Below are 17244 nucleotides of genomic sequence, written 5' to 3'. Positions count from 1 at the left end.
AAAATAAAGATCAAAAGATTGCATTCAAAGATCATCCAGCTCTAGAAGGATAATACTTAATTGTTTATGTATTGGTGATGAATAACTAACATCTTAAATACTAAACTTAAGATTTCTTATACTAGATTTATATCTATTAACTTACAGACAGCTTGTTCTTAAAATTATGTTGTTATTTGACAACTTTGTATGCATGATACTGTGCTTTATGTTGATGATAATTCATTGCAGGAAGACAACATGATAGGTACTTAATAGAAATACATTTCTCTGCATTCCATAGTGTCAATTAAAATATAGAAACATATAACCTGAAAATTCAATGCAGTAACATTCTGTTCTATGGAGTCATCTAGATCTAGTTTCCAAAAAAAAAAAAAAAATCCACCTTTTTTTTTTTAGGAAAAGCTGCAGTTTCTTAACTAGTTTTTGAAAACCTACTGCATTTGTTTAGTGTTGTTTATATGTATGTAAGGCTCAAGTACTTCACTAAAGGCCAGTACTGTTAGTTTTCACAGTACCAGGTGCTAGGCCAGATAGTATACTACTTGAATAAAAGCACAAACTTATTCGTGCCCACTTCTTACCAAGAGTAAATCTGTAGGGGTTTTTTTGGTGTTCAGGTTTTTTTAAACATATACTCAGCTTATGACTATGTAAGTTTTCATCACTCTTTTAGATTTTACCTGAAGTCTACATCTGAATTTCACTTTCACTTAAGCAATTGGTTAATGCCAAATTGTGCCAAATTCAGCCCTTAGTGATGTGATTTTGAATTCTAATTGAAAAATATCTTTAAATGTTTTTCCTTTCTTTCTCCTGAACCTCTCTTCCTGCCTGTGAACTTTTTTCATTTTGGAAACATAACAGAAAAACTGGAGGATATTTTTAAATATACAGGCAGAATATATTGACTTCTTGTAGTTTCTTAGAAAGTACAAAGTGTTGCCAGCAAAGAATACACATGGAGGCATAAGGTACTTGAGAACATAATGATTTTGTGAATAGAAAGAGATTGCATTGTGCCACTTCTGAAAGCCTCACACCTTCTATATGCAGTTTGACACCTGATCATTTTATGAAAGAGGTGTGAACAGTTCTTTCAAAATTTCTATGGAAGTTACATTTATCTGTATGGATATACAGGGATCAAAAAAAAGTGCTTAAGAACACCAGCAGCAGCTTTGTCATGCTGTGGCTCTATTGTTACAGTATCCAAACCAGATAGTTTAAGACTAGTTCAGGCAACTATAATTTTCTCTGCAATCAGATTTCTTTGATTAACATTGGTTGTGCAATCACAAGAAAGGCCCATGCTAAGCTTCAGCTTTTGTCTCCAGATTATAATTTGTAAATATGAAGTTTTCTGAGAAAAGGTCTTTAAATACAAAATCTTTTCAGAAGTAGTATATTCCAAGTCCATACTTTGATTCAAAGCTTGAGTGTGATATTTAAGAACCTGAATCTCTCCTTTTGTATAAAGTTTCCTCTCTCACTTTGTATAAAGTGTGAATGTTCAGGACTCTATAGATTATCAACCAATATATTAAAAAAATAGCTATTGTAAATAGGTGTTATTAATTGTAAATTAAGGGTATTTGGGGGTTCAAATGAGAAACTTTGTAATTTTTTTATCTTGAAAAACTATTGCTATAAATGAATGAATTAGACCATCCAATAGTCTTTTAATCAGTCTTCAAAAAAATAGCACAATGAGCTGCACAATGGATGTCTGTATGGAAATAATACTAAAATTGGCTTGAACTGGGGTTTCTGACAGTTAATGGTAGGTCTTATAAGTGTTACAACAGAATACAACAAAAACTTAAAATTTAGTATAGTGTATAATAAATCTTTGTGGTTTGTATTCATGTCTCAAAAAATGGCTTTGTGAAAATTTAAAAGTATTTTTAATATGAGGCTGCTTTGTTACTTGGATCTTCTTCCTAATTATCTTTCCTTTGATGTCTGTTCTCTTTCACAAGCAGGAGCAACCGTCAGGGTAACAGGTATCTGACTATTTACCAATCTTGTATGTGGTCTCCATCTATTAAAGCAGAAAAGATGTATGAATCTTGTTTTCATACATCTACAGTCTCATCCATGTTAAAAATCACCTGTCTGCATTAATGAATTGGCTGTCATATCATAGTTTGCTTTTTCCTTTCATAATGCAATTAAAAGCGATACGGTTAACTGTATTTATTAGAGCCATAGTAAGTATTTTGCTTCATCATCTTTTATGAAACAAATGGAACCTCACATACGTTGCTTAGTCAATGCTGAATCTCCTGGTCTTAGTCTATTTGGAAAAAAAATGAGTGGGTGTTGGAGTTAGCATTTCCCTTCAATACAATGCCAATATTTTTTTCAAAGTTAACCCATATTTCACATTTCTCAATGAAGAGGGAGCTTCCTATTAACCAAAATAAAATACACTGTTTGTTACAATTTTAAAAGCATTTGGTTCCAGAATTATTCAGAGCAAACTTTTATTTACAGTAAAGAGCAATTGAGATTCATAGTTTCTTTGGGATCTTGTACTTTCAGCAGGTGCCAAGCTGCATTTGATTCATATTCTTTCTTCAATTTCTCACATTTCAGTTACTTGATACCTGTGTTTTAATTTTTTTTTTTAAAACTTCTTAGTGTATACATGAAAAAATAACAATATTGAACTACTTTTATTTTGGTTTGGTAACATTAGGCCTCACCTATTCTAGAAACTGTCTGACATAGGGTACCATGTGCATGTGACTGACGTTGTTTCAAAAAAACATCAGAGCAAATGCATTGTTGCCAGCATAGTTTGTTTCTCCAGCCAACCAATTCAAGCACAGCTGGAAATTCTTAAAAGAAATTGCTATGCTGGATACACTGGGGGAAAATTTGGTTTATTCTTCCTATTCCTCAGAGTGTGTAAAGGCATAGTGCCTTAGGCAGTGGATATGTGGAGACACACTTCAAGCTATTCGTAACAAATTCAGTTAAGATGTTTAAAGACTGAGGTTAGGCTACTATTATATCGCATTTTAGTTGATAGTTTTTGCTAGTACTCTAGTTCAAGCAAACATTTGTTAACGGAATTTTCATTCTAAATATCCAAACTATTTGGGGATGTGTTGAAATGACAAATCTCTGGGAAATGTGAGTTGTTAGAAGCTGTTTGAACAGTTTTTAATTCTTTGCATATGCTTAATTAAGGGGAAGCCCCAAACTCTGTTCTGTCAGTGTGATGACTTGAACAAAGGTGGATACTCTATCTTTTTGGACAGTTGTTACAAGGTATAAAAATTGCACTGTTTGCAAAATTTGTAAAACCAGGGATATTTTGTTTTTAAAAGATTAGAAACTCTATGGAGAGAACAGTCTTCTCCATTTGGTATTATTCTAAACAATGATAACTTGCCATTTTAAAGAATTACAAACTGATGATTGTACATTCATATGTCAAAAGATACCTGGAGATGTCCACAGATGCATAAGTCTACACAGAAATGTCTGAAGTGCATATACTAATAACACTAATTTTTCCTTTTCATTGCAATGCTTAAATACTGCTTGTAACATCAGTTATAAACTCTCAACCAATGAAGCCTAGAGCTTTTTATTTCATATTTGTGCTGGGTTATCACTTGTTTAGAATACAGCATCATTTCCTAAGTTTCCTAAAAGATTTTCTTACATACAATGTCCACTAGTGCTTTTGGTTAGGATTCTGTCCTGCATGAAGTAAATTCAAGCTGCATCAACCAACAAGGGAGAAAAATGTGTCTAATGACTAGCAGACTTTACTTCAGAGAAAGAGTTAAGGGTTGTTGTTTTCTAGAAAAGAAACAATCATTCTACTGCAAGTGCACTGTAGGAGTTACAACCAAATTGTATGGAAGTTTCAATTTAAGTCTAAGAGCTTGTTACCCTCTCCCGGAGGAGTGAGAAACGGGAAGTTAGTGATAGAGCAGCCAGCCACATGATTACTAAGCACCTTGTTTTCTTTCCAGATTAAAACAAACGGAACGTATGGCACTAAACTTGAAACACAGTTAAACAGTGACCCTTTCGAAGATTTGTCATTTAAGCTGCTTATGTCAAAGATGCAGACGCCCGTTCGAACATCACCTGTCCTGACTTCAAACCAAAAGGAGCTGATACAATTGCCTTCAGCAACACAAAGAAATGCTGATATTTTGGATACTGTAAATTGCATGCCACCGATGCCTCCTGTTCCAACCTTCAATGCATCCCAGGAACATAAACGCAGCTCTCCAAATCCATTTGTTACTGGATTGAACTGCACAAATCCATTCACTGAAAGAACTCCTAATGCTGGAAACCCATTTAGAATGGAAATGCAAGAGCCTCGGATAACTTCGCGTTTATTAGAGGGACATGCTGCTTGCAATCCTTTCCCTTCTCTAAATCCCCCCAGTTCTAATACAAGCAAGCCTGTATTTTCTGTTGGCACATCTGACAACACTTTTTGTTTGCGAAGTAAATCTTTCATGGTAAAAAATGTACAGCCAAAAGGATGGGTAACATTCGATGATGATGATGATAATTTCAACATAAAGCTAAAGCCATCTAAAAGTGTTCCAGATTTTAAGCAAATCAGTTCCAGGAAGTCATCTGGATCTCCAGATTTGCTGGGCACTGGACAAAATACTTTTCTTGGTTCAGACTTTAACTTTGATAATGATTGTAATAGAAGTTCTGCTGAGGGCTTCTATACAATGCCAGCAAGAAGACCACCTGCACCTCCTATACCATCAAGAATAACCAGCAACCGATCCCCTGCAGATCCTTTCATTTCTTTGGAACCCAAGGTGTCACCCACACAAGATTTTACAGAAAGATAGATGTTCAAAAATATAAGAGGTTATATTTGTTGCTACATTTATCCAGTAGATAATTGGGCATTTGAGATTATTCTGTGTGCAATAATTAATTGTTAAATGCACTGAACCTTAACTCATAAACGGCCACTATTATTTTGTGTATAAATTTTGAATATGTATATATGGTAGAGCACAAAAAATTGTCTGAAATTTATTCAAGTCCCAGTGTAATAGTATTTGAATAGAAAGAGAAAAGAAGGATGAGCTACTAATCTCATTAAAATATCCAGTCCTGGAAGTAGTTTTTGCTTAGGGAGCTCTCACATTTCTATTCCCCTTTGTGGAATTTAAAAAAAAAAAAAACAGGCTCCCTGCTGGTAGCCTCCTCATTCCCTTTTTACTGTTTTGTTAATTGATATTTATCAGTATTTACCAAAGAGCTGCCAAAGTTTATTGAGATTTGAATGTTGACAAGTATTGTTTAGAAGTGGTTTAATTTATAACAGAGGCTATGGATATTTGTAAGGTTTATATTTGAATTTGAGGCACAACAAAAATAGTTTAATTTCAAAATACAAACAAAAATTTGTGTATTAATATATTCAATATTTGACTTCAATTTTCCGTGTCAGTACATTTCAGCTGTTAAATTATTGTGACGTATACTCACTAGCATTACTTCAGAATAATGGCTCCATATCATCCATTTATTCACTACTATTTTAAAGATAGGCTGTTTCCACAAACTGGAAATAAACTAAGTTTTTTCTCGACCTCTGGAAGAAAACTCCCTCTGGGTTTTGAGATACAAAGCAGTCTTTACCAGTTGCAGACCACATATCAGAGTTGGCTTGTCCCACACTTCTGCTTCTGCACATTAGAAGGGCTTTCTTGTCCTGTAGAGACCTGTGTGAGGGAAACAGCAGCCACATTACAGTGTTGGAGAAGTCACCTTGCATGACTGGGTTGTCTCCTCAGCATACTCCCCATCTACTGCTGTGTTTTTAAAATCTTTCAAAGAAAACAGGAGAACAGTAATTTTCTGTTACTTTTACAGTTAAAAGTAAGTGATGACTCTTCACCCAGACAGGGACCATCCTCTGTGTGGTGCTGCTTTGAGGCCAGTGAAGGCGAACTCACAGTTCTACAGATTTATACTATAAAAGTGCAACGTTTTGTGATGTTATGATTTTCTGAAAGCCACATCAGATTACATAAAATATGATGTTTTTTCTTATTATCAGTTTAAAGTAACTGATTTCCTTATCTCCATTTACATATTACATAAACCCCTTATACTATGCAGTGTTTTCAGGACATAATTCTTATGCTCAGCAGCGTACTTATATCCAAAGCTGAACGTGTCACAACGTTGTCATCTCTTGGGGGACTGCAAATACATGCCTACAAGCACTGGCTTGAGAGCAAACAGTACTGGTTCTGCTAAACCAGGAACTAAAACACAACACTCGCTAGGATTATATCTGTAATAGCAAAATACACAATGACAGTACTCTTTTTAAGCTCTCAAATGTTATAAAACTTTATCAAGTAATCCTCTCTTCCTTTAAACAGTGTATGGTTAGCCATGACCTGCAGTTGGATAGAGGAGTGATGATAGTGAGTTTTGATACTGTGCTTTTTTTTTTTTTTTTCCTGTTCAGGTCATTAACCAGTACTTGTACATTTTAAACAGCAGTGGTACTTATACTCTTTGTGCTTCAGTACGTGAATTACCTTGTTTTAAACTGTTGCTATAAGCATCTGTGTGATTGGTGGTTTGGTATATTCTTAACATTAGCAAAACAATTTTTTGGGGAAACTTTTTGCTAGTGAGAGTTACGTGATAGCTATGTTCCTCGTTGAATATTTAATTACAGTGATTAAAAACTACTGTCCAAACTGTACCTGGTATACAGCACCTCTACACTTTACGGGATTACGGATACTGAGTACGGTACTGCAGAGATCACAAAGAAATGCTCCAAACGTATAGAGTGTATGTATATAGATAACCGCTGTAATGTGTATTAATGAAAACAATTACTAGCAGAAGTTCTGAAAATACTAAAAACTAAAATTAGAAACGCCCAACACCTTCATCCGTGACTTCTGTGTTCCCTGTGGTAAACTGCTCTGTTTCAATGTAACGACTTTATCGCTTGTGGCACACACGTATTTATGGATGTACCCTTCCAACAGCTGCAGTATTGGAACCCAGTGGCGTACAGCATTCCGTGCCGAGCCTGTGGAAGGCGGTGGTGTAATCATGAAATAAACATACCTGCCCTTCAGACATTTTAGCTCTGGCTCTCTTTGTATCCTGGAGGCTTCTCGGCACCCTCCTTTCCACAACACTTCCGGGCTCACAGTCACCGCCAAGCGCGTGGATGGGGGAAGCGGGAGGCCGGAAGCGGAAGCACCGCGGGCCAGTGGGCAGCGGCGCACTGGGTGGCAGTTACGGTTGGTCGCCGCTACTGGTGGGCGTCTGGGGCGGGTGCGGGCAGAGGGCGGTCGCGCTACTTCCGGGCGGCCAGGAAGCGTCGGGGACGACCGTTCCCGTCCGCCGGTATCCAGGGACGCGGATCGGTTGCTGTGGGGGGAGGGAAAGGCTGTGGCACTAACGGCCTCCTCGTCCTCTCCCCGTGCAGGCTAGAGCCGTTGCTGCGGGCCTCGGCTCCACCATGGTGCGGTTGCATGTGAAGCGCGGCGATGAGAGCCAGTTCCTGCTGGAGACGGCCGCCAGCGCGCGTCTGTCCGACCTGACGCCTCTCGTCGCCCGTATTTACAACGGGAGGCTGAAGGTGCAGCGTCTCTGCTCAGGTACCGGCTTTCCGGCCTCCTCCGCAGGGCAGCCGGCGGCGGCAGGGTGCTGCCACCCAGTACGCAGCGGTGGGCTGGCCGCCTGCGTGGGCCTGGCTGCACCTCCGGCGGGTGCGGGGCTCTGAGGCCGGGAGATGAGTTGCCTTCAGAGCAGTAGTAGTCCGGCTGCCCTGGGCTTGAGCCCTGCTCAAGTCTCCGGGTATTTGGGGCCCGCTGGCCCTCGTGTTCGGAGCTGAGGGGCAGCACTAGGAGTTTACTGGACCGCGACCTCGAAAGAGTTCAGCACTAGCAGATGTTAAGTACCTCGCAACCCCTAGTTTACCAACAGACAAGCCATTCTCTCTTAAGAGAATACTCACCACAAATGCTAAACCACGTGTGAATTCCCATCTTCTGGTATTTTAATAGGGATTTTTGTTTCTTTTAGAGACCATATAGCTCTGAGATTCCCACTGTACATGGCTGAAAATTCATCTGTTGCATGACTGAACTGCAGCATGTCCATAGTGGCTGCATAGATCCTTTACGATGAGTAGTGCACCCTACATGTGAATGAAATTTTTGTGTTTCCTACTGCATGCTTAGTGCAAGGCGTCCACCAGCTATGTGATGGAGAGTCACTGGATGTGCCTAAATTAGTGCTGTAGTTCAATTCAAGGAGACAGCTTTTTTTAAGAAAACATTTGCTGTTTGTCCCTGTGTACCCGCTTCGGTTTCCATTGCAGATCAGCTTGGGAACGCATAAGCTGAGGTCCCTTCAGGTGAGACTGACCTGAGGGGTGCAGCCCAGCTACACCTGATGTGCTCTACCTGCAAATATGTATGTAGTGTATGAAGCTATGCTGAGGCAAACCTGAAATAAAAAAAATTCCAAACCTCAGGAACTATGGTTACTGTGTTTTCAGTGCTCACTCTCTCTATGGATTGTTGCTATAGCTCTTTAATGCTTGCTAGTTTAGTCTTAGCCTTTATATTTTCTTGTGGGTGCCAATAATTCCAGCCATGGCAACATAATTCCCATTTCTTGGGACTTGAAGTACTTCTGGCATGTCTTTTGTGAGATGGATGTGCTTTAATTAATATGATGATTGTAAAGAGGCTGGAAGACCTTCAAGAAATATATGTTGTGAAGTGCTGTCCTGCACCATTGCTTCTTGAATAGGTAAATTACTATAGAGTGATTTATGTTTAGTTTTTAATTTCATACTGGATGTGAACTCTTTGGGTTAGATGTAGTATGGGCAAATCTTTAGGTAGTCCAGTTATGTATACTCTCAATTGCAAAGAAATTAATTGATAAAAATAACATATCTTACCATTTTGAAAAAAATTGCTTTCTCAAAAGTACTTAGAAACAGGAGTATGCTTTAATAGCCAGCTAAAGCTAAGAAAATACCAAAATGAAAAAGTTTATGGCCAGAAAGTATCATCTTGGTTTGTGTACTTGTGCTGTGTTGTTTAGTATGTGGTTTCATGTCTATGTGAAAGACATTAATTGTAATATAGTTATAGCATATACATCTATATATGTGTATTTTTATACCTTATCATTTGTTCTACATGTGTGGCTCTTAAAACCTAGCAGTAAAATTTGCCTGTATGTATGTAATGTGAAAGAACTTTGTAAATTGTATGTTCTCAATAATACAGATTTTTTTACATCTTGTTTTCTAAACACTTCAAAGAGATGGAGGAGCTAGCAGAGCATGGTACTTTGTTGCCTTATAATATGCAAGGACTGACAGATGAGCAAATTGAAGAACTGAAGTTAAAGGATGAGTGGGCAGAAAAGTGCATACCAAGTGGTGGAAGCATCTTCAAGAAGGATGAAATCGGGCGAAGAAACGGACATGGTAAATCAGATGTAAATGTTTGTTTCTTCCCTAGACATACAGTCTAGACTGTAATGAGGAACACAAAAAAGCATAGTTCTGGACCTGTCACTTTTACTTCCTTGTCTTGGAAGAAATAAAAGACAAGTAGATACTAAGTACACATGGATTTCAAGCTAGCCCGTGAGCTGGCTCATGTTTATTTGCTAATTTTAAATATAGCTTCCTATAAATAAATTATGTTAACAAATCTATGACTTCCTTTAAGTAGGAGCTATTTCAGGAGCCTGTTTCATAATAGATTAGCTAAACTATCGACTACATACGTAACTCTTCTGTCCTGGATTAGAACCTGATATAATGTTGATTTTAAAGTCTAAATAGTAGTGTATCACTTCAGCACATATGCTGTTTAACTTTGCAGCTGCAGGACTTGGAATTAAACTCCAAAAGATAAGTAAACAATCATCGGAGCAACTTTGGCTGTTTAACATCAATTTATCCTCTTCATTTGTAAATTTAAGTAAACGTAATTCATAAATTTAAGTACTATTTTTCTCCAGAAGCTCCAAGATACAGTCAGAGGTTGGTTTTCTCCCATTGTTCTCATTCACTGTGACTCAGGCTTACTGAATGCACTCCTCTTTCTGCAATTCCAGCCACATGGTTTTTGCCTTACCACTTGGTGTGTGTATCAAGCACTGCTTTATAGTCAAGAGCACGAGGACTGATTGCTCTGACCCAACCTTGATTGTCTTCTTGCTGTCTGGCTCTGTGCTCCTGACACCACAACCCTGGTCGGGTCAGCAACCCTTTAGATGTTGATTGCAGGGCAGCTCATTTAAGGAGGAATGTTGAAATAACTTGTCATATACAAACAGCTTACTCAAAGTGTCTTATTTTGCTGAAGATAATTGTTCTAACACAACACAACGCCCAACTGAATTCAAGCCTTTGCTGAACTCAATTAAAAGCATGTATTATAGCTAAATGTTTTCCCTCCTAAGTGTTCTCAGAGAGAGTCTGAGTGTCTTCTATGTAGGCATCTTGATAGAGCCTGTCCTGTGTAGCATGGTTGTTAGCAGTGTTGGCCCTTACAGTAGAAGGTTGCAAACAACTTTTAACATAAGAACAGCACCACTTCTGCTTGTAGCTGTACTCTGGCTTTTATTTGTCAGTGAGGACAATGTGTAAGTGTGGGCCAAACTAAATGCCATCAAGTAATGTATTTAAGCATTCAGCTGTGAATGGGTATGATTTAATTGGATTTTTGTATCTGAGGAGAGGCTTTTTATAACAGAATAGATAACTATGACATAAAATGCACATTGTATGTCAAAACTGCGTTTGGTGTTAGATTGGAATCATAATTAGAAAAAAAAAAAGTCAGAAAACCCTAAGATGTTGTCCCTGGTTAAAGCACACATGCTGGTGCAGCTCAGAACAGTCTCAAGTACAGCACGGGACAGAGAGTTTTGGTTTTGGTTGTGTCAGGTATGACATTATGGCTGTTGCTTTCTACTCAGTACTTTTGTTCCAAATGAAGTTCTAAATACCAGTCAAATGTCTTTGTGGAAAAGTAATTTGGGCCTCACATGAGAAATATGGTTTTGTTTCTGAAGTTAGTAAGAAATATGTCAAGCATCAAACTGCAGATTAGTAGTGCCTGTCTTGCTTGGTAATTTAACAATGTTTCATTTGCTTACAGCAGGGAATAATCTGGACAGGTCTTTGCTTGGTTTCTTTAGAGTAAGTGTAGATTATTAAATATATGTCTCTTATTTTTAGCTCCAAATGAAAAAATGCAGCAAGTTATAAAGAAGACAATAGAGGAAGCCAAGGCATTAATCTCTAGGGTGAGTTTCCTGAAGTTGCATGTGGTATGTGGGACTTTCTTGATAGGTGCTGTGCAGTTGGACAGCTAAAGGGAAAAAAAATCAGCTTTTTTCAGTACAGTTTTGAGTAATACCACATAGTGATACAAATAGTCTGATAAAAACTGACGTTTCTGTTAATGATTTTCTTAATGGCTTTTGGCAAGCTGGTTCAACAAGTTAAGGAATCAGATGCTAAACTCCCAAGTGAATGCTGGCAGCTGAGACCACATTGAATGATTAAATCATATTTAATTGCATCCACATGCTCTTAATTTGCTATTGATGCATTCTTTTGGTGAATGCTTGTGTTTTCTGGTAAAAAATTAACTGCATTCTGTGATGTTCCTGGGATAAAATACCTTTTGTTCATTTACATAGTCTTTTGAGTTTTATGTATAATTAATTGAAAATTTTGTTCTAATCTCTTAGATTAGGCCTTGGTTTTACAAGCACTTAGACTGATGGTCAGTCCCAATGAGTTTGTGTGTTTAAAGATAAGCATGAGGGTATGCCCTGATGGGACTATAGTCACAATTACTCAGCTTCACTTTACCAAATGCTCTGTATTGTGTCTCAGCTTTCATTTGACTTTGAAACATAAATTAAGTAACATCTATTATTGGATTTCTTTTTCATAAACATGTGCAAGTAATTTTCTTCTCCCTGCCCTTACAGTTCTGGAATTGGTTAAGTGTGAAACTTTAAAACAGCATTAAACCAGTTAGGCAAACAGATAATATTACTGAATTGTCAGTGTTTTCTCTGCACATAAATGTGCCTTCATGGCTGTTTTGTTGTAGGTAAGTGTCATATCTGTCACTTAGAGTGGGCAGCTGAGGAGCTAGCCCGTCACCTGGCAGCACTTCCAGTGAGCTGAGTTGCAGCAGATCTTTCCTGAATTGAGGCAAAATTTTAGCCAGACTACTCTGAGTCATAGCAAAATGAGAGATGTTTCAGATTAAAGCTTGTTTGTTTTTTTTTTCTATTGGATTGCATCTCATCAGCTCTGTTTCTAAACAAGGAGGAAATCAATAATGTGTAGTTTTACTTGAGTCAAAAATATCTGCAGCTCTGTTTTCCACTTTGCAAGTCTTCCTGGGTGAAACTTCCAACTGTAAACCGTATTGTCACTTACAACTAAAAGTTGCAAAGTTGACACACTCCATGCTGACTTGTTCATGAGATTACTAACATTCATTGGTGAATGAAGGTAAGGATAGGGTTGATCATCTGAGATTGAGGAAACCAATTGTATTTGCCAGTTAACTAGGTTAAGAATGTCCACAAGGAGGCAATATTATCTTACTCTCTTTTATATAAATCTTGTTACTTAAAATATTTGAACTGTTAAATCCATAAGCAAAAACTTAATTGTTTCTCTTCCAGTTGAGTCTTGTTTTACCTCTAGCTGTTGTGGTGGAGTTTGGAATGATCTCAAGTATTTGATCGTGCAGATCTCTGCATAAACCATGCAACATGCCAAGCTTTACTCTTCTGCTCATGTGTGCTAATTTTTTTCCTTAAGTTTTAGACCTATTCTCTAGCCCTCACTTGAATTCTACTGCTTTGAATCATGTTCATGAATCACAAGTACTTGGAACAAAAGACTCCCCATCTAGTTTCTGTGTACCTGTTTGAATGCCTGTATTCCACAGACATTTGTTACTGAATTGCTCCTGCACCGTTTAATGGGTTGGGTTGGTTGGCTGATTTTTTCCTCCCCAGTCTACAAGCTAAGTAGATGGGGCAAAAATGTAGTGATGTATTCAGAAGTCAATAATCATAAGATCCATGCTTCTGATATCTTTGTGCAGTCAGTTAGCTTTGCTCAAATAAACCACTGGTGAACCTTTGAACTGAGTACAAAGCAAAGTCTTTCTGCATATTTCTTTAAATTACCAATGATCCCTGCCTGTATTTCAGAAACAAGTTCAGGCCAACGTATGTGTTAATATGGAGATGGTGAAAGATGCATTGGACCAGCTCCGAGGGGCTGTGATGATTGTGTATCCAATGGGATTGCCTCCACATGATCCAATTAGGATGGAGTTTGAAAATAAAGAAGACCTGTTGGGAACTCAAGTATGCAGTAGCTCACTTGGATTATATGTAGTGCCTGGGCTAAATCTAATCTGTGCTGTTCTTCCTTTTGTCAATGAAGTTGTTTTCACTTGCATGACAGATTTTGTTCAGTATTTTTGTCTGGCCGTTTGTGTCAAAGCACACTAATGGCTTAACTAGAAATAAGATGAGTTAAGTTTATTTTTAAAAGTTCATTTAAGTCTGGGACTAATTTTAAATACCTTGTCATTTCTTTCTAATGCCAGTGTTGAGAATTTATTGCCTAAAGTGTTTTTGTTAGATCAAGATTGAGTGGAATATAAATTAAAACACTGTAAATCAGTATAAGGAGAAAGATGTAGCAGAAGTAGAGTGTAAACTTACACAGGCCTTTCTGTTAGGAACTCCAGAAAGATTTCCCCCCCCCCCCCAAGAAAATGTCTCAGTTTTTAACTCCTCCAAGCCTTCAGCTTGTTTGTTTATTTGTCACAGGCTGCTCTTGAAGTTATAGAAGAATCAGAAGCACAATTGTGGTGGGCAGGAAAGGAGCTGAAAGAAACAAAGGTCCTCTCTGATTATGTAGGCAAAAATGAGAAAACAACCATCATTGTCAAGATACAGAAAGTAAGTATTGCTGAGATATCTCTTTCCCAGTTATTCACCTTTGGCTGTGTAATTGTCTTTGGAAGAGAATTGTCTTTACGTGTATGAAATGGACTAGAGTGGTTCCAAGCCTGAGTGTTTTAAAACTGTACATGTATTTTAAAGCTTTAATTTATTATATTCTTAAATTTTACTTTAGTACTTACTTCACCTGTCAGTTAAATACTGTAGTTGTTATTACTTGCTCCACAACACTTTTCTAAAGTACAACAAAGTTGGTATTTAAAAATAGAGGAAATACAAACTGACAAGCTTAAAAATCTCAGTTCCATCTCCATGCAGATCACTGAACAGACCCAGTCATTCAGTCTGCCCAGTTTGTCTCACTGTACTTGTGAATGTTTTTCTCTCTCTATTAGGGCCTTTGAGGAGCAGGTTTAATGTTTTGTGCATGTGATGTGGATACCTCTCATCCCTGTTTCAGTCGGTTCTGTGTCTGACTCTGTCTGTAACTCAGTGATTTCCTGCCTGTGATGTCCTGAGTGTCTTAATGGCAGGTCCTCAGACTGTCTCAATTGGAAATGTGGACATGCATCTTTTTTGAGAAGAGAGAACTTACTGAGTGCTAGAGGGAAGGGCAAGCTGCTATGCCTGTATCCACCCCGTTGCACTGTCAGCAGTAGCTCACCTAAAGCTTTCAGATTAATTTCTTTAAAAGAAATTAGACTTTCCAGTTGTCAGATGTGATGAAGCACATGAGGCCTTCTATATTAATTTTGAATGCAGATCTGAGTCATCCTCTGGAGTAATGAACTAAAATCAGGCAAAGACCTCCTGTTCTTCCCTTGTATATGGGCATGATGCTTCAGCACAAGCTAGTCACTAAGTGTGTACCAGTGCATATACAGTGGTCATGTTCTTGCACCAAGCTTCCAGAACTGTTCATTATTTTTTTGACAAAATGATTTTGTACAAACTGTGCAGTTGTTTTTCATGTCTAGTGGAAATACCATACTTGGGGGGAGAATGTTTGATGCTTCAATTAATTTTCAGAGCTTTGTCAGAAGATGTTCATTTTGTTCATGTGTGTACGTGTCTCTACACATAAAATCACGTTCAGAGGCTGCTTTTGCAAGTGTCAGATGTCTCAGAGTTCTTGCACTTAGCTCAGAATTATTCTGGAGCTGCATTTCACTCCCATGTCAGTGAGAGCTTCTCTGCCATAGAAAGCATTAATGTTTGTGGCCGATCTTTTTATTTGCAGATGAAGAACAGTTAAGTGATCTATGAGTTTGAAATTTAGAAAACCAGAATTTCTTTCTTTTTGCTGTCAGGGTGACATAAAAACTGTGAGACAACTCAACAGTTGTTGAAGCATAGGTACCCAGGACAGCTGTCTTACAGTTTAGTTAGTTGATGGAACTTTTCAGAGAATGTAAAGTAGCATGGTGACTTTCTATTTGACAAGAGATGCCTGCATTCTTGGGCTGGAGAGCTAAATTAAACCACCTCAGACCCTTTTTTGTTCCAGAGAGGATTCACCAACTCTAATTCAAATCGCGCTGTTGGCTATTGTTGACAATAGCTGTCATCGGCTGTTTTCTACTGTGTGCATAATTTCTTCCATGAGGACAGTTCATGGAAAAAAAGGGGGAAAAAAATTGTAGCAGAGAAGCTAAAGATGGATGAGTCCATCCTGAGACATCCAGAGTGTGCTTAAAATAGAGAGATAAAACTTTAAGAGAAGTTAAGTGAAATAGTCAATCGTTTGCAACTTCCATTGATAGTCACAAAATTGATAGTGTGATTAAGATGCTGAGATGAAAAAGTAATTTCCACTTGAATGCAGCAGCAGTTTTCCAACTTTTATCTTCCTATCCTGAGGAACCTCATTAAATTTGAGAAATCCTATTGTCTGAAGAAAGATTTTACTGTCTTTGCACAGCAGCCTCTCTTTTGTATCACAAATGCCACTGTAAATAAAATTTACAATTTCCCTTTCAGAAAGGACAAGGCGCTCCAGGGCGTGAACCTCTGATTAGTCATGAAGAGCAAAAACAGATGATGCTGTATTACTACAAAAAGCAGGAGGAACTTAAGGTAACAGTGTCTCCTTTTTGCTGTACCTGAGCTGTGCTGTTGTAGCTGCTACCACGGCTTGGCATTCGTTACAGCCTTCAGATCCTGTTGGTTCTGTTTACAGAAACTAGAAGAGGATGATGATGACTCATTTCTAAATGCTGAATGGGCAGACAGCCATGCTTTGAAAAGACAATTTCATGGTGTAAAAGACATCAAGTGGGGGCCAAGGTGAAGCCCTACAACCACTTTTTTGCCTCTGGAAGCTGGTTGGTTGATACACTTATTTCCAACGAGGAGTTGTGTGCAGTGGATTCTTCTGATGAAAGCTGAAATCGTCACTTCGTAGCAGATGCCTGTTTCAACTTTAGGTTTTCAGTAAATGTTTACCTTTCTGTGTAACTTGAGCAGAACTTGTCTCTGCAAAGGGCAAAATCAATCCTGTTGGAGTTTGTTATTTTACTAAAAACTTATAATTTGAATGTTGAATTACTGACCTATTTCAAAGGTAATATATCTAGTAAATGTGCACTAGGATATTTGATATTGTTTGGAGTAGTCTGATTCCTGCATTTGTTTTAGATGGGACAGTCTGCAGAAGATATTTAGAAGAAATTTGTTTTCCCAGGCTAATCCAGTGAAAGTTAGTGATGTTTATGTACTTGTTTGCATTTCAACATAGCCAATTCCAAACTATGATTTTAAAATAAGTTGACCTCTTAGCAACTGTTTAAAAGAAGTATTTTTAGATAAACACAAGTAACATGAAAATCCTTGTGGAATTCTTAATTTCCATGCTTTTGGTTTAGCTTTCATTAACATTGGAAGCCAACCTATTGATCCTTCTCAGTTTAACAAGCCGTTAGCCCTGAGGTTTTCACATGAAGTTTGACAGAAATTTGCTTATGGAAGTAAGCATCACTTGCAAGTAGATGGGATACAATGAAACCAGATTTAATAGGGCAAGATCTCTAATGTGGAAGTACTTCTAAGATTATGAGTGGATTAGAAGTGTTTAGTTTCTAACAAATCAGCATTTTAAGATGAGAAATCATTGCATTTATTGCAGAGTATTTTCTCAACATGCTTGATATTTACAGTCCTATTACCATTCATAAGCTGTATCGTCAGTCA

At 37.8% G+C, this 17244-nt stretch overlaps 2 protein-coding genes across 3 annotated transcripts in view; both read left to right on the top strand.

Moving 5' to 3' along the window:
- Window positions 1–5020, top strand: part of SYNJ1 (synaptojanin 1) — a 67699-nt gene extending 62679 nt beyond the window's left edge. Inside the window, exon 32 of the mRNA XM_054389419.1 lies at window positions 4002–5020. Coding sequence (XP_054245394.1) covers window positions 4002–4856 — 855 coding nt within the window. The 3' untranslated portion in view covers window positions 4857–5020. The remainder of the gene's footprint in view (window positions 1–4001) is intronic.
- A 2496-nt stretch (window positions 5021–7516) lies between these two features.
- Window positions 7517–16612, top strand: CFAP298 (cilia and flagella associated protein 298). Of its 2 annotated transcripts, XM_054384749.1 has the most exons (7): window positions 7517–7658; window positions 9344–9511; window positions 11279–11346; window positions 13291–13449; window positions 13921–14052; window positions 16036–16131; window positions 16235–16612. In XM_054384749.1, exons 1-7 carry the CDS (start codon window positions 7520–7522, stop codon window positions 16343–16345), a joined length of 873 nt encoding a protein of 290 aa, XP_054240724.1. In that variant the 5' UTR covers window positions 7517–7519; the 3' UTR covers window positions 16346–16612. The 2 variants fall into 2 exon arrangements, with proteins under 2 accessions (XP_054240724.1, XP_054240715.1); XM_054384740.1 differs by lacking the exon at window positions 16036–16131 and having other exon boundaries at window positions 7520–7658.
- The last annotated feature ends 632 nt before the right edge of the window (window positions 16613–17244 follow it).

Source organism: Indicator indicator, chromosome 1, assembly GCF_027791375.1.
Source record: "Indicator indicator isolate 239-I01 chromosome 1, UM_Iind_1.1, whole genome shotgun sequence".
Lineage (NCBI taxonomy): Eukaryota > Metazoa > Chordata > Aves > Piciformes > Indicatoridae > Indicator > Indicator indicator.
The sequence above is the reverse complement of the archived record's forward strand: the minus strand, read 5'-3'. Positions and strand labels throughout refer to the sequence as shown.